The 13,329-nt window shown below is 35.2% G+C and overlaps 1 protein-coding gene across 1 annotated transcript in view; it reads left to right on the top strand.

Moving 5' to 3' along the window:
• The first annotated feature begins 275 nt into the window (after positions 1–275).
• LOC123551107 (transaldolase-like) overlaps positions 276–13,329 on the top strand; it is a 28,071-nt gene continuing 15,017 nt past the window's right edge. The window contains exons 1-5 of the mRNA XM_053540593.1: positions 276–457; positions 6,868–6,991; positions 7,510–7,617; positions 9,868–9,999; positions 10,962–11,022. Coding sequence (XP_053396568.1) covers positions 364–457; positions 6,868–6,991; positions 7,510–7,617; positions 9,868–9,999; positions 10,962–11,022 — 519 coding nt within the window. The 5' untranslated portion in view covers positions 276–363. The remainder of the gene's footprint in view (positions 458–6,867; positions 6,992–7,509; positions 7,618–9,867; positions 10,000–10,961; positions 11,023–13,329) is intronic.

Consider the following 13,329-nt stretch of genomic DNA (forward strand, 5'->3'; position numbering starts at 1 on the left):
TTGCCGCTTCTTTGGCCCATTTGTATTTTGTTTTCACAATTTGGCATTAGTCAGTTGTTGTACACAGGACACACTGAGCTAGATACACCGTTTTCCTGTTATTCTTCTATAGAAGAAATGGGTTATCGTTCTTTATTTGAATATATATCTCTGGAAACCTTATATTCCAAAATAAGTTCGAAATAACGAACAGCCTGATTTAGTGGTGTTCAGTCTTTTAGTCCGCACAAAAATGATTGTAGTCGAACGTTAAACTTTACCGGCGAAACGGTGTTGACTTACTTTTTGCTCGTTAGAAAAGTTCATTGGGCGTCCCAGATTACAAATCCAAAAATAACCAAGATAAGACGGATCCATCTCATTATGACAGAGCCTGCGCAGAAGAAAACAGCAATGTCATCTCTTGATCAGCTGAAGTCGTGCACGACAGTTGTCGCAGATTCTGGTGACATCGATGGTAAGTTAAAACTTATCGTATAGCTAAATCATACAATATTTTACATAATCAATTTGTCTTTATCGGCATTAGTGATACTGATAGTATCGTACAACTCGGCGATTTATTATGTCAGATTATTTCACTTCAAGAGGCCATAGAATGAAAGTTGATAAAAGAGAGTTAGAACAGGGTTAAGGTTTGTTCCCCAACTTCCAAAAGGGTTGTGGACATTAGTCCAAATAACAGGATGTTTCAGGCCAGCATGATGACTTGATGGAAGTGGCTAGGGGTCCTGTAACATGACCTCAAGACACAGAGTCTAGGGGTCCAGTAACATGACCTCAAGACACAGAGTCTAGAGGTCCGGTAATCAATAGAGCAAAGGAGGCAATTATCGACCCCTTAAGACCATAATCTACCGTACATATTCTTACTTTCACTTTCGGAGACAAAGTGACACATATATTTGAGACAAACTATCATTGGTCGATTTCAACCAATGAAAACACTTGTTACATTACAGAATAAGGTATGGTCTAGTATTCTGTCTCGTGACATGTGTCTGCCATTATCGACCCACTTCTGCTATTATCGACCCCCTAGTTTGTTTTTTTTAACTTTGAAAACACTGAAAATCAAGCATAATATTATTATTAACTTAATATTAAGTTAATTTTTATTTGTTCTTTATTGTCATAATTGCAATTTGAAATTATGCAACTGAGCATATAAACAAAGCATAACTTTGCTACGATTTCATGGAAAATATTATTTCATGTGTGTTTTTTTATTTATAAATTTGGTCTTTCATACTATCGCAGTTTCATATTTGGTCTTTTGACTGACAAATTGTAAATATTAGATAATAGTTATTTGTAATATAACATTAGCCACACACTAGAGATAAATAGTTCAAACATTCAAACAAAGTTGATTATCCATTATTATTTACAGCCTTAACAACATATTTTAGCATTCAATTTTTATACATTTAAAATTAACTTTTTGTAAGTCTTCTGGAGTCAGCAAGTGAAGTTCTGGTTGCTTAGTACATTTAATGTGCCACCATCCAGCGCATTCATCACAGCCTTTTCACTCATTTGGCTTCCCATTAGACTGACCACACCCCTGACATTGGTCTAAGCTGTCTGCACTGTCCATTATCATTTTGTCCATCAGAGGAATCGTAAAAATCGTCATAACTGTCAATATCATCATAAATGATAGAAACATCAGACTATGACGAACTTTCAGAGACTCTGCGCTTTTTTTCTTTTTATTTTAGGAGATTTTTAATCCTTGTGATCAACTAAAAATGTGCATTCATAACTTTATCATGAGTCATCACAGAACATTAGGGTTTCTAACTGACCAATCAGAGAGCTGCATTTTAGAGTACCTGCCAGTTTCCACTTGAGTTTAACAAAGTATATTTACAATGAACATAATAGTGACTTTAGAAATAAATATCACACTGTTTTAGAAATAAAATCAAGATTTTTCACTGCACATGCTTCAGATGATGCTACAAACAACAAAACTTTGAAGTTTCATTGAAATGTTATATTGATTTAATACCTTTATTTTAGTTAAAAGTTTGAGATTTTACACAGAGAGTCTATGATAAAGTCCGAGTAAAATGTAATCAATACCCAAGTTAAATAAGTATCATTCCACGATGTTTTGGACATGTTAAAGTTATGAATTAAGTGCTTTTCTCAAAACAACAAGAAATTATATAAATTTAATTAGTTGGGGGTCGATAATAGCAGAAGGTCATATTTTCAATCTGCTATTATCGACCCCCACATAATCTTTCCAGAAGTTGCAAGAGACTACAAAAATGGCTGATAGAAATGGGTTCTATATGTGTATAGTAGAATTAAATACAAAATTAAACTGATTCGATCCATAAAAACGGTAAATTTGATTTAACAGCAAGATACCTTCCTTAACGGACGATGTAGTGGTTGGCACTGAAATTTATCTCATGCAGTCACACTGTATGTAAACATTCAAAATGGCGCATGAAGAAAATTTGTGATGTAAAAATGACTGTGAATGACATGATCACATGATTTCTATTAATAAATGTGATTAAGTATCAATTAAGGGTGGGGGGTCGATAATAGAAGAGGGTCGATATTAGACTCATTTGCTCTATATATGGAAACAGTCGGACCATGTTCAGTAAAACAACAATTATTAAAAGTGGTCATTCATTGATCGTATACCTTTCGGATGTTTATGCAAGTACATGCATATGTGGATAGTGTTATTTATTGTGTATTGAAATTGTGCATTATTTTGACATAATTTTTTTAAATGTTCAGGAAATAATGTTGATTAATTAAGGATTTAACTCGATATAAGGATACTAAGTATACACCGTACAAACAGGTAAGTAGTTCGTTTTGTTAAGCGAAAATGCAACATTTATTTATTTAAATACGCTCTTAAGTTGGGTAAATATACACATTCTTGGCATCAGAAATTATTCGTAATATGCATAAATGTTGTTATGTCGCATACTAGTTTTCAACTGTCCGTCCGTTAGTTCGTTCGTTCGTTCGTCACAACGTTAACTTTTTGCATGAAGGCACTTTACTCGTGAACCACTGCACCCAGGACCTTCAAACTTCACATGCTGATATGCTGATAGTACTTATTGAGTAAACGACCCCTATTGACTTTGGGGTCACCAGGTCAAAGGTCAACAGATCAAAGGTCAAGGCGCTGCGGGGGCATTTGTCACCATTAGTGACAGCTCTGGTTTTTACACATGATTTTATTGTCAGAAAAACTTAAACAATTTTGGCCGAATATGCCAAATCATATATTGTCTCCCGGTTTTAATGATAAAATATAGTCTCTTCTTTGTAAATACCGTTGTCAGTATTCATATTGATTACCGGACCTTTAGTCAGCCCTGTCTGTCAACCAAATTCTGACCATTTTTTAACATAATTTGTGATCAAACAAGTATGTATTTTTTACATCTTAAGCGGCGACATAAGTCTAAATTTAATAAGTCCAAACGGCAATCCAATAATTGAAATATTTGAATTTGGTCATTTTTGCATGATTCTTAAGGCCTAAAAAATAATTCTTTGTTTCCGGTAACATGCTCAAAAAAAGTAGGGTAGGTAAGTCAGAAATGTTTTTTTCTTTTTTTTTTATTTTTTTTTTATTAAGGGAGACTTTTTGGAAATTTTTTGTGTGTCAAAAAATGAATACAAATAAGGGGGTTATGCCTTTAGAGCATTAGTAAGTTGATTTCTAACATCACTGGCCATGTTTAAATTATAAAAAGTGCAGTTTTGCAACTTTTTGTTAAAAAGTTGAAAAAAATATTCTCAAAGGCCATAAAAGCATTTAGGGTCGGGATACCAGAAACAACCAATTTTTTTTACGCCTAAGGGTAAATGGGATAGTAGTATATGTATATAGGGCAATTTTTTTCCTATGGGCAGTATTTCTTCTAACTTTGTGTACTGCAGAAAGCAGAAGGATGAAAAGACAGTTTAGGGAAACTTCGGTTTCCTGGCACACGCAGTCTTGAGTATTGAAATAGCATAAATAAAATTTGCCACAATTGTTGCTGAGTTCCATTTATGATTTCAATGGCTAGTACCACTTTTTCTTTAATAAGTGTCTATTGGTACTGGTGCATATAATCATGGGAGAGCACTGCATAGCACTGAAACAATGGTGCAATTCTGTTCTGATTGGTTTTAATTGTTTCAAATTGTTTTATTACTGAATGTTTAATACAGTTATGTCTTGTATTACCAGCAGTCATCAGTTATCAACACCTTAATTGTAAGTGTCTGTTGGTATTGCTGCCATAGTCTTAAAGCCCCAACTTTTACCACCCTGGCAGTTACTTACAGGAGAATACTATCAAATAATCACACTACTCTACTGTCTAGGCTGTCTGTCAGCTAAAAATAGCTTGCTTTCATTTATTTGCTAGCAAATGGAAACAAGGGGCAGTGTGAGAAGAAATATGAACTTTCATTTTATTGATGGTTATAAATAAATGTTATCCATATTTTGGGCAACAATAATCAAATAAATGTCACAAAAAACTCTAAATTGAGACTAGCTTTTCTCATGTAAATCAAAATTAAAATTTCATTTGACTCTTCTGTGATATAACATAGATAATCTAGAAATCAATGTAGAAATAATAAACTAATAAAGTGTTGGATGTAGAAGAATACAAACAAATTAATAGCAAGTGTCATAGCACTTGAGCACTCTACCTAGTTTCTTAAAAGAAGTGTAAAAAATTCTTGTCCATCTGTTTAGTAAATTAAAATGCTGATGTCTTACTTCTTAAATAAATAAATGTTAATACAGTCCTATCAGTTTTTCAAGCGTGGGTACAATAGTAACAAAATTTAAGTTTCGCTATTTCAGGATATGGTTAGGGTTTTCAACCAGGATATGAAGTGTAACCTGATATTTATAATGAGAAACTGTCATGAATTAGAACATATCAGTTTATCATTAAAGGATGTAAAATAATTTAAGGATGTAAAATAATTTATGAATCAGTTCACTTTTGTTGTGCAGTCAACCATCCAGGCAGGTAAAACACAAAAAATATGTTATTTCATTCAATCATGAAACACTTGATTTTTTTTTTAAACCTGTATTGGGTGATGTTACATAATGTACTGACATTCATACAGTCTTCGAATTTGGCCACTAGTCCGAAGCCCGAGGCTAGTAAAAACCTAGATCGGACTAGTATTTGTCTCTAGGTGACTAGTCCGAGAGGCTAGTAAAAAAAATCGAGAGAATACATATAAAATTACCCAAAAAAATCCATAGCGTGAATTTTCTACTAGCGCACCGTATTTGACGAGTGTAGATATTACGCGCACCAGCGGAAATAGACTGGTTAAGCGTTCCTTGCGCTGAATTATCCATAGCGAGAAGCAGAAGGAAAACCAGTCTGTTTAACCTAGCATGACCTTTACTAAAAAAGAAAAGTAAAGTAAACAAATGTTTCACCTAAAATATACACATCTATCTAATTATATATAAAAGGGGTCAGATAAAAAAAAAACTTACAAATGTATGTTTAATCAAATATCATGGGTAAGTAATAACATTTCATGAATAAAACTTTTACCATCAGATGAGTCAGAGTGTGACATGAGTGAGGATTATATCAACTCGATGCTTGAAATGTTCTCTTGTGAATAAAATGTATAATGAACCAAAATAAAAAGAAAAGAAGCTTGTTTTGCAGTTATGTTCATATATTTGCATATGTATGATAAAAATGCAATAAGCAATATCAAACAATATCACACAGAGTTTAAAAATGACACCAAACAAATAAAAAATACACCTTTAATAATTTACTGTTCGGACTACCAAAATTCCTTTCGAGCTAGTAATTTCTGCTATGTTGGTAGTCCGGCTGGCTAGTACTTTGAAAAGTTTTTCGTGAAGACTGTTCATAGATAATCTAAATTCATACTAGCAATGGCCCGATTATTATTTATACAGTCAAAGATATTTTTGATCAGTAAAATTCAAAGGACAGTACATAAATGTACATAATTTTGGTTTAAAGGTAAAGGCGACGTTGTTTCAGTGTTAGTTCCTGCTGAACGGACCTCTTAAAGTTCTTAGGGCTGTGAAAGAATTTTCAAAATTGGTTAAGAAATAAGAATGTTATGAACATTTTAATAGTTTATCAGAGTCAGTCATTTTGTTTCGATGGCAACATATGGAACATATTTTAACAGTACATGTATTTCCTTATTTCTGTAAAAACTTTTTTTAGTTTTGCTGGTCCATCAGTAGACCATTTGGTTTCCAATTAATAACTACATAATGCTTGGTCTTACAATGCTCCAACTTGATTGCCTGTGTCTAGTACATAAACACTTTTGTTCTGGTGTTTCATTAGGTCAAAGGTTAAGGTCACAGTGACCTTGAAACTGAAAACTATTTCTGCTCAAAACTACAGAATGCGTTTTTTAGTCCTCAGTCGTAATACTTCTTGGGATGATAGCCTGTGCCTGTCATTTTGTGGGTCAGAGGTCAAGGCCACTGTCACCTCACAACTGAAAATGGATTCCGATCAGTAACTATGGAATGCTTCAGCCTTTAGTCTTTCATAGGATGTCTTTCTTTATAGGATTGTTGCCTGTAGTCAGTAGATGACCCATGTTGTTTTTTTTATGTCATTTGGTCAAAGATCAAGGTTACAGCATACACAGTTACATACCCATTTGTTTGGGACAGGCCATCCTTAGTGGGGGATGGCATAATTATGTGTTTTACAAACAGCTCTGGTATTTGACAATTTACCAAGATTTCTTTGAAAGCCATGGGGACAGTGTCCGACACATAACTGTACATTACTTAGATTAAGTGACTCTATACTTGTATATTTTCAGTAATTGGACAATACAAGCCAACAGATGCCACAACAAACCCTTCTCTTATCCTGGCAGCAGCCAAGATGCCACAATACAAACATCTCATTGAAGATGCCATCACACATGCCAAGTCTGCCAGCGAGTAAGTGTTTTATATATAACCTATTGCATTGTCACAACTACAAAATTACAAATGGCAAACTTGGACTAGAAATTTGGTAACTTTAGAAATTCTGATTGAACTTTAAGTTTTTCCTGCACTTTTGACATGACATTATTTATATATACAGTCTTTTTTGTTTTTGAAAAAAAAAAACCAACAAGAGAATGAATACTCAAAAATAATTAATGTGGTATGATAATGCAATGCTGATAATTGTTATGATTTTATACCATAGGCCTAGGGGGTGGGAGATTTCAAAAAATAGTGTGTCCTTTATCATTTGTCCTGCACTTCTTGTTGAATAGGTGGCAGATTCTTCATTCAACAGTTTACTAGTTCTTTTGACTTGTACAAAATCAAGAAACACTTGCAGGCAGATTGACCACCATGTGTAATTATTGAAATACTTCAGAAAATTCAGTCTATACCCAACAATACAAACAATCTCAGTTACAAAATATATATTTATTGTTATATGTGTATGTGTTTCTTTTCAGTAATCTCTCGGGACAGCTTGAAGCTGCCATGGATAAAGTTTTCGTCAACTTTGGAAATGAGATCTTGAAAATTATTCCTGGCCGTGTGTCGACAGAGGTGGATGCCAGGTAAATTAACTCTTGGTTGTTTACTTTTCCCAACAGTCTTTCTAGTTCCACTTCTTTTGAAGAATATCTATGAGTTATTGGCTCTTGAGTGGAATGATCATGGTTCAGTTGCTCCTAAGCACAGGGTCAAGGTCAAGGTCACCATTGATAGTCAACATGCTTCATTTTTCGTTTAATTTTGTAAGATTTAATGCTAGTAAGATCAAATGATTTAACTGTGTATCAAACTGCTTTTTTCATACTTACATGCTATTTTTGTTTCTAAATCAAGTTTCATAATGCTTTTGCAAGGCAAAGACCAACAGCCTCCAACTTGTATGGCAAATCAGTATGGCTAAAAAGCCTGTCTGATATTCATTAAATGAATATAGATAGACCTACTATAAGTATATAGATAAATTTAACTAATTAATAGAAAAATATATGCTTTCCTGTGTTTAATATATATTCATTTTTACACCACAGACCAGACATCATGTATAATCATGATAATATTACAATTCCATGTTTATATAAACAAGATCAAATTGAGATCCAAATGTTCATTCAGACTTTCACTTAATAATAATATAAACTGCTGAGCTGTTAAAATGTTTATATTCTTAATTGTTTAACCCTTAGACTGCTGCAGGCGAATTTAACAGCCTTTGCAAACAGCTTGGAACCAGATCAGACGCCGATTAAATCGGCGTCTGATCAGGTTCCAAGCTGTTTGCTACTCTGACAATATTTCTTCCAATTTTGGAGCAAATTGAATGAACTTTACAATTTTAGCAGACGACATTTCCAGCAGACGACAATTTATCTAGCATGCTAAAGGTTAATATCATTTATCATCAAACAGACACTGTTCAGGTTCAAAGGCAAAACATGCTAAGCAGTATAGGTAATGTTTTTGTGACGTGTAATTACACCATTGTCAAATGTAAAACAACATTGTTAATTTAATACAATAGTAAACTTGTATAGAGTTGTAACAAGATAAACATGTATAAGTTACCTGTCTTTTGTTGACCTGAAATGGTTGATGACCTTGACCTATGAATATTTGTATTTAATAATAATGATCACAAGAGAACTGTAACAGTCCTCTATTGCTCACCTCACCTAGTTCTTAGTAGATTTTATTGAAAGTGTCAAAATTATACAAACTTTGTTATAAATAAAATTGTTGACAATGCACAGTGGAGATAGGTGTAGCACAACAGCACACCTTTATCATTTTGTGCTCAAGCAAGTTAATTTTTTTATACAAGTAGGCTTAATTTAAGGGGGAAAGACATTTGGCCATTGGCCGTTCTTTTTTGTTTTACAGTATTTTAAGTCTGCTTATGTACATCATCGTACTACATGCATGCACTATTCATGTATTTCTAAATGTTCATGTTTGTTATACCCGAACACACACACTAAATGTTCATGTTTGAAGTTAAATCTGTATTTGCAAGTAAATTGCTGTTCTGTTACATCTGAACGTAATGGATTAATTTCTTGAGTAAGCTTCAAGCTTAGGTGATAACTCAAACATAAACCTACCCTTTGATTTCATATTTATTTGATATTGATCATTCATGTATTTAAAAGTTAATAATAAATTTCTCGGTAGCATAGTGGTGGAGCACCCGCTAAGAGTGCGGGAGGTGGTGGGTTCAATCTGCCGCTGCATGATACCAAAGATGTAAAAAATAGTACTGGTAGCTTCTTCGCTTGGCGCTCAGCATTAGGAGGATAGTGCTAGGACTGGTCAGCCCGGCGTCAGTATAATGTGACTGGGTGGGGTATCATGTCACGTGTCTACGACGTGATATTTCAGTGAGGCAGCACTATAAAGTTGGGCATTGTGCATACTGCTGCAAGTAGACACCATCGATTATATGACTGAAAAATTGTTGAAAAAGATGTTAAACCCAAACACACACACGCACACACACACACACACACACGCACGCGCACGCGCACGCGCACGCACACGCACACGCACACACACACACACGCACACACAAATTTCTTCTGTCATAATATGGTGATGGGTATAGGTGATTGATGAAGTAATGTTCAAGTAGACCAACACTTGACTTTGTTGTTTTATACTTGTAAGAGTTTTTATCTTACATGAGTCTTGAAAATGTTTAGTAAATTACCACCAGTTAAGTTAAGATCATCTCAGTTATTCATATTTTATTGTAACAACAGTTCAAGATTAAGTAATGAAATGTAGATACAGACAGATTCACATTTTGCCTATTTCAGGCTGTCATTTGATAAGGATGAGATGATTAAAAGAGCCAAGAACTTTATCGATCTTTACAAGAAAGTTGGCATTGACAAAGAAAGAATTCTCATCAAATTGTCCTCAACTTGGGAGGGTATAGAAGCAGCTAGGTAAGTTGAGATGCCAAAGAAAGAATTCTCATCAAATTGTCCTCAACGTGGGAGGGTATAGAAGCAGCTAGGTAAGTTGAGATGCCCTCAATATAAGAAGGTGTTGAGGCTGTCTGGTAAGTGAAGTTGCCTCCAACATTGGAGGCTGTAGCGGCAACCAGTTAAACAGAGTTGTCCTTAACATGGGAGGCTATAAAGGCTGCATGATAAGGGAAGCTTCCAACAACATGGTATTGAGGCAGCTAGGTTAGTGAAATTGTCCTCAGCATAGAAGAACATAGATGTAGCTAGATAGGCGAAGTTTTGAGTGTATAGAGGCAGGTAGGTAAGTGAAACTGTCCCGCAACACGGGAGTATATAGGGGCAGCTAGATAAGTTGTCCTCAATGCGGGAGTTTATACAGGCAGTTAGATAAGTGAAGTTGTCCTTAATATAGGAGAGTATAAAATGGGGACATATGATAAAGGAAAATTGTCCTCAGTATGGGACAATATGATAAAGGAAAATTGCCCTCAGTATGGGACAATATGATAAAGGGAAATTGCCCTCAGTATGGGACAATATGATAAAGGGAAATTGTCTTCAATATGGGACAATATGATAAAGGGAAATTGTCTCCAGGAGAGTAAAAAGGGAAATTGTCCTCAACATGGGAAGAACAAGAGAGTATATAGAGGCAGCTAAATAAGTTGTCCTCAACACGGGAGTATATAGAGGCAGTTAGATAAGTGAAGTTGTCCTTAACATAGGAGAGTATAAAATGGGGGAGTATGATAAAGGGAAATTGTCACCAGTATGGGAGAGTAAAAAGGGAAATTGTTCTCAACATGGGAGGGTTTGGAGGATGAATGGTTTTATTAGTCTCTAATTTTTATATTTTGAAAAAAAAAAAAAACATTCAAATTTTGTTAAAAATTTGTGGCTACTATACGTTAATGGACTGACTTTATTTGAAATTTCAGGGTGCTTGAGCAGGAATATGGAATTCATTGTAACATGACTTTATTGTTCAACTTTCACCAGGTATAATTTCATATCATTTTAGCATCTTTGTTTTATTATACCCCCACAAAACGAAGTTTGGGGGGTGTATATAGTGAGCTTGGCGGTCGGTCAGTCCGTTGGTTTTGCATGGTTTCCGGATGATAACTAAAGAAAGGATTGACCAATTGAAATAATTTTTGGTACACAGGTGTAACATCAGAAAATACAGGTCAAGTTCGAATTTGGGGTCAGTAGGTCAAAGGTCAAGGTCACAGTGACCCTGAACAGTTAAACGGTTTCCGGATGATAACTTGAGAACGCTTGGGCCTGTGATCATAAATTTTGGTACACAGGTGTAACATCATGAAATGCAGGTCAATTTCGACTTTGAGGTCTGTAGGTCAAAGGTCAAGGTCACAGGGACTCGGAACAGTTAAATGGTTTCCGGATGATAACTTGAGAACGCTTGGGCCAAGGATCATAAATTTTGGTACACAGGTGTAACATCATGAAATGCAGGTCAAGTTCGACTTTGAGGTCTGTAGGTCAAAGATCAAGGTCACAGGGACTCGGAACAGTTAAATGGTTTCCGGATGATAACTTGAGAACGCTTGGGCCAAGGATCATAAATTTTAGTACACAGGTGTAACATCATGAAATACAGGTCAGGTTATACTTTGAGGTCAGTAGGTCAAAGGTCAAGGTCACAGTAACTTGGAACATTTAAACGGTTTCCGGATGATAACTTAAGAATGCTTGGGCCTAGGATTATGAAAACTGATAGGGAGGTTGGTTATGACTAGCAGATGACCCCTAATGATTTTGAGGTCAGTAGGTCACAGGTCAAGGTGACAGTGACCCGGAACATTTAAACAGTTTTCGGACAATAACTTGAGAATGCTTGGGACTAGGATCAGAAAACTTAATCTGGAGGTTGGTCATGTCAAGCAGATGACACATATTGATTTTGAGTTCCAAAGGTCAAAGGTCATTTAAACCTTTTATGGACAATAACTTGAAAACGCTTGGGCAGAGGATCATGAAACTTCAAAGGGAGGTTGATCATGACTAGCAGATGACCTCTGTTGATTTTGTGGTCAGTAGGTCAAAGGTCAAGCAAGTTCGGCTTTGACATTGGCTTAGTTCTGTGACAAGGCCATATTGTGGGGGTATAATTCGTCACTCTTGTGACAACTCTAGTTTTTCATTTAAGGTTTAGCTAAGAAAAAGTGCTGTTTACAAGTTTGTTCATATTAATGCATATAAATATCTTTTATTTATGTGTGAAAAAATCAATTAAGCAAAATATTGATCATGCCAATTAATAAGAAAAGTTTTTAAAAAATGCTTGCCCGCCTTAATAAGGGCAGCTTTGAACTTTCTGCCTAGAGGTCATATGTTTGATCCTATAGTACCTATTTTACTGAGGGTCCTAAGTGGCCAAGTGGATAAGGTTGCTGGCTTCAAAACACTTGAAACTCTCCCATGTAAAAGAATTCTTCGTGTGTGGAAGTCATCGAGCTGGCTTATTGAAGGTTGGTGGTTCTGTCTGTGTGCCCACCATTGCCTAAAATAATAGCCTAGCGTGGAACCTGGGGTCTTCCTGGGGTCTTCCTTCACCATCAAATGCTGGAAAAGATCTAAGACATACTGTATTTAGAATACAAATTGCCGTAGGTGTGTTCAGGTGACAAATGACCTAAGATGAATTTTGTTCAGATGTATATATCATGTTCAGACAAATGACGAATGGCATTCGATATATCGTGTTAAGACAAATGGCATTAGATGTATCGGGTTAAGACAAATGTCATTAGATGTATCATGTTAAGACAAATGGCATTAGATATATCGTGTTAAGACAAATGGCATTAGATGTATCGTGTTAAGACAAATGGCATTAGATGTATCGTGTTAAGACAAATGGCATTAGATGTATTGTGTTCAGATGACAATGACCTTAGATGTATTCAGGCTTTCCAGCGTTCCTACTTTTTCCTACCTTTTCCTACTTTTTTTTTAAAGTGCTATTTTTTCCTACTTTTCTATAAACCTCCTATAACTCCTACTTTCTCATAAATGTATTTTTTGAACCCCAAAATCAAAATTTTCTCCGCGAGGGAGGGAATACCCCTCCCGCACTTACCCCAAATGAATGTACGTTAACACCTTGGAAAGTTTTTGTCAATGTTCATAAAAGTATATAGTATATTCTGTGGTTTATGAAAGTAGTTTAGATTCAGTAGGTGCGTCTTTAGTGCATTCAATTGTTAACAGTGAAATGTTGTTGATTCCAGTGCAAAGGCCCTTTTTTGTCCCAAAAGCTCTTTTTATACCCCCACCAAA

The sequence above is a fragment of the Mercenaria mercenaria genome, chromosome 4 (assembly GCF_021730395.1).
Source record: "Mercenaria mercenaria strain notata chromosome 4, MADL_Memer_1, whole genome shotgun sequence".
Lineage (NCBI taxonomy): Eukaryota > Metazoa > Mollusca > Bivalvia > Venerida > Veneridae > Mercenaria > Mercenaria mercenaria.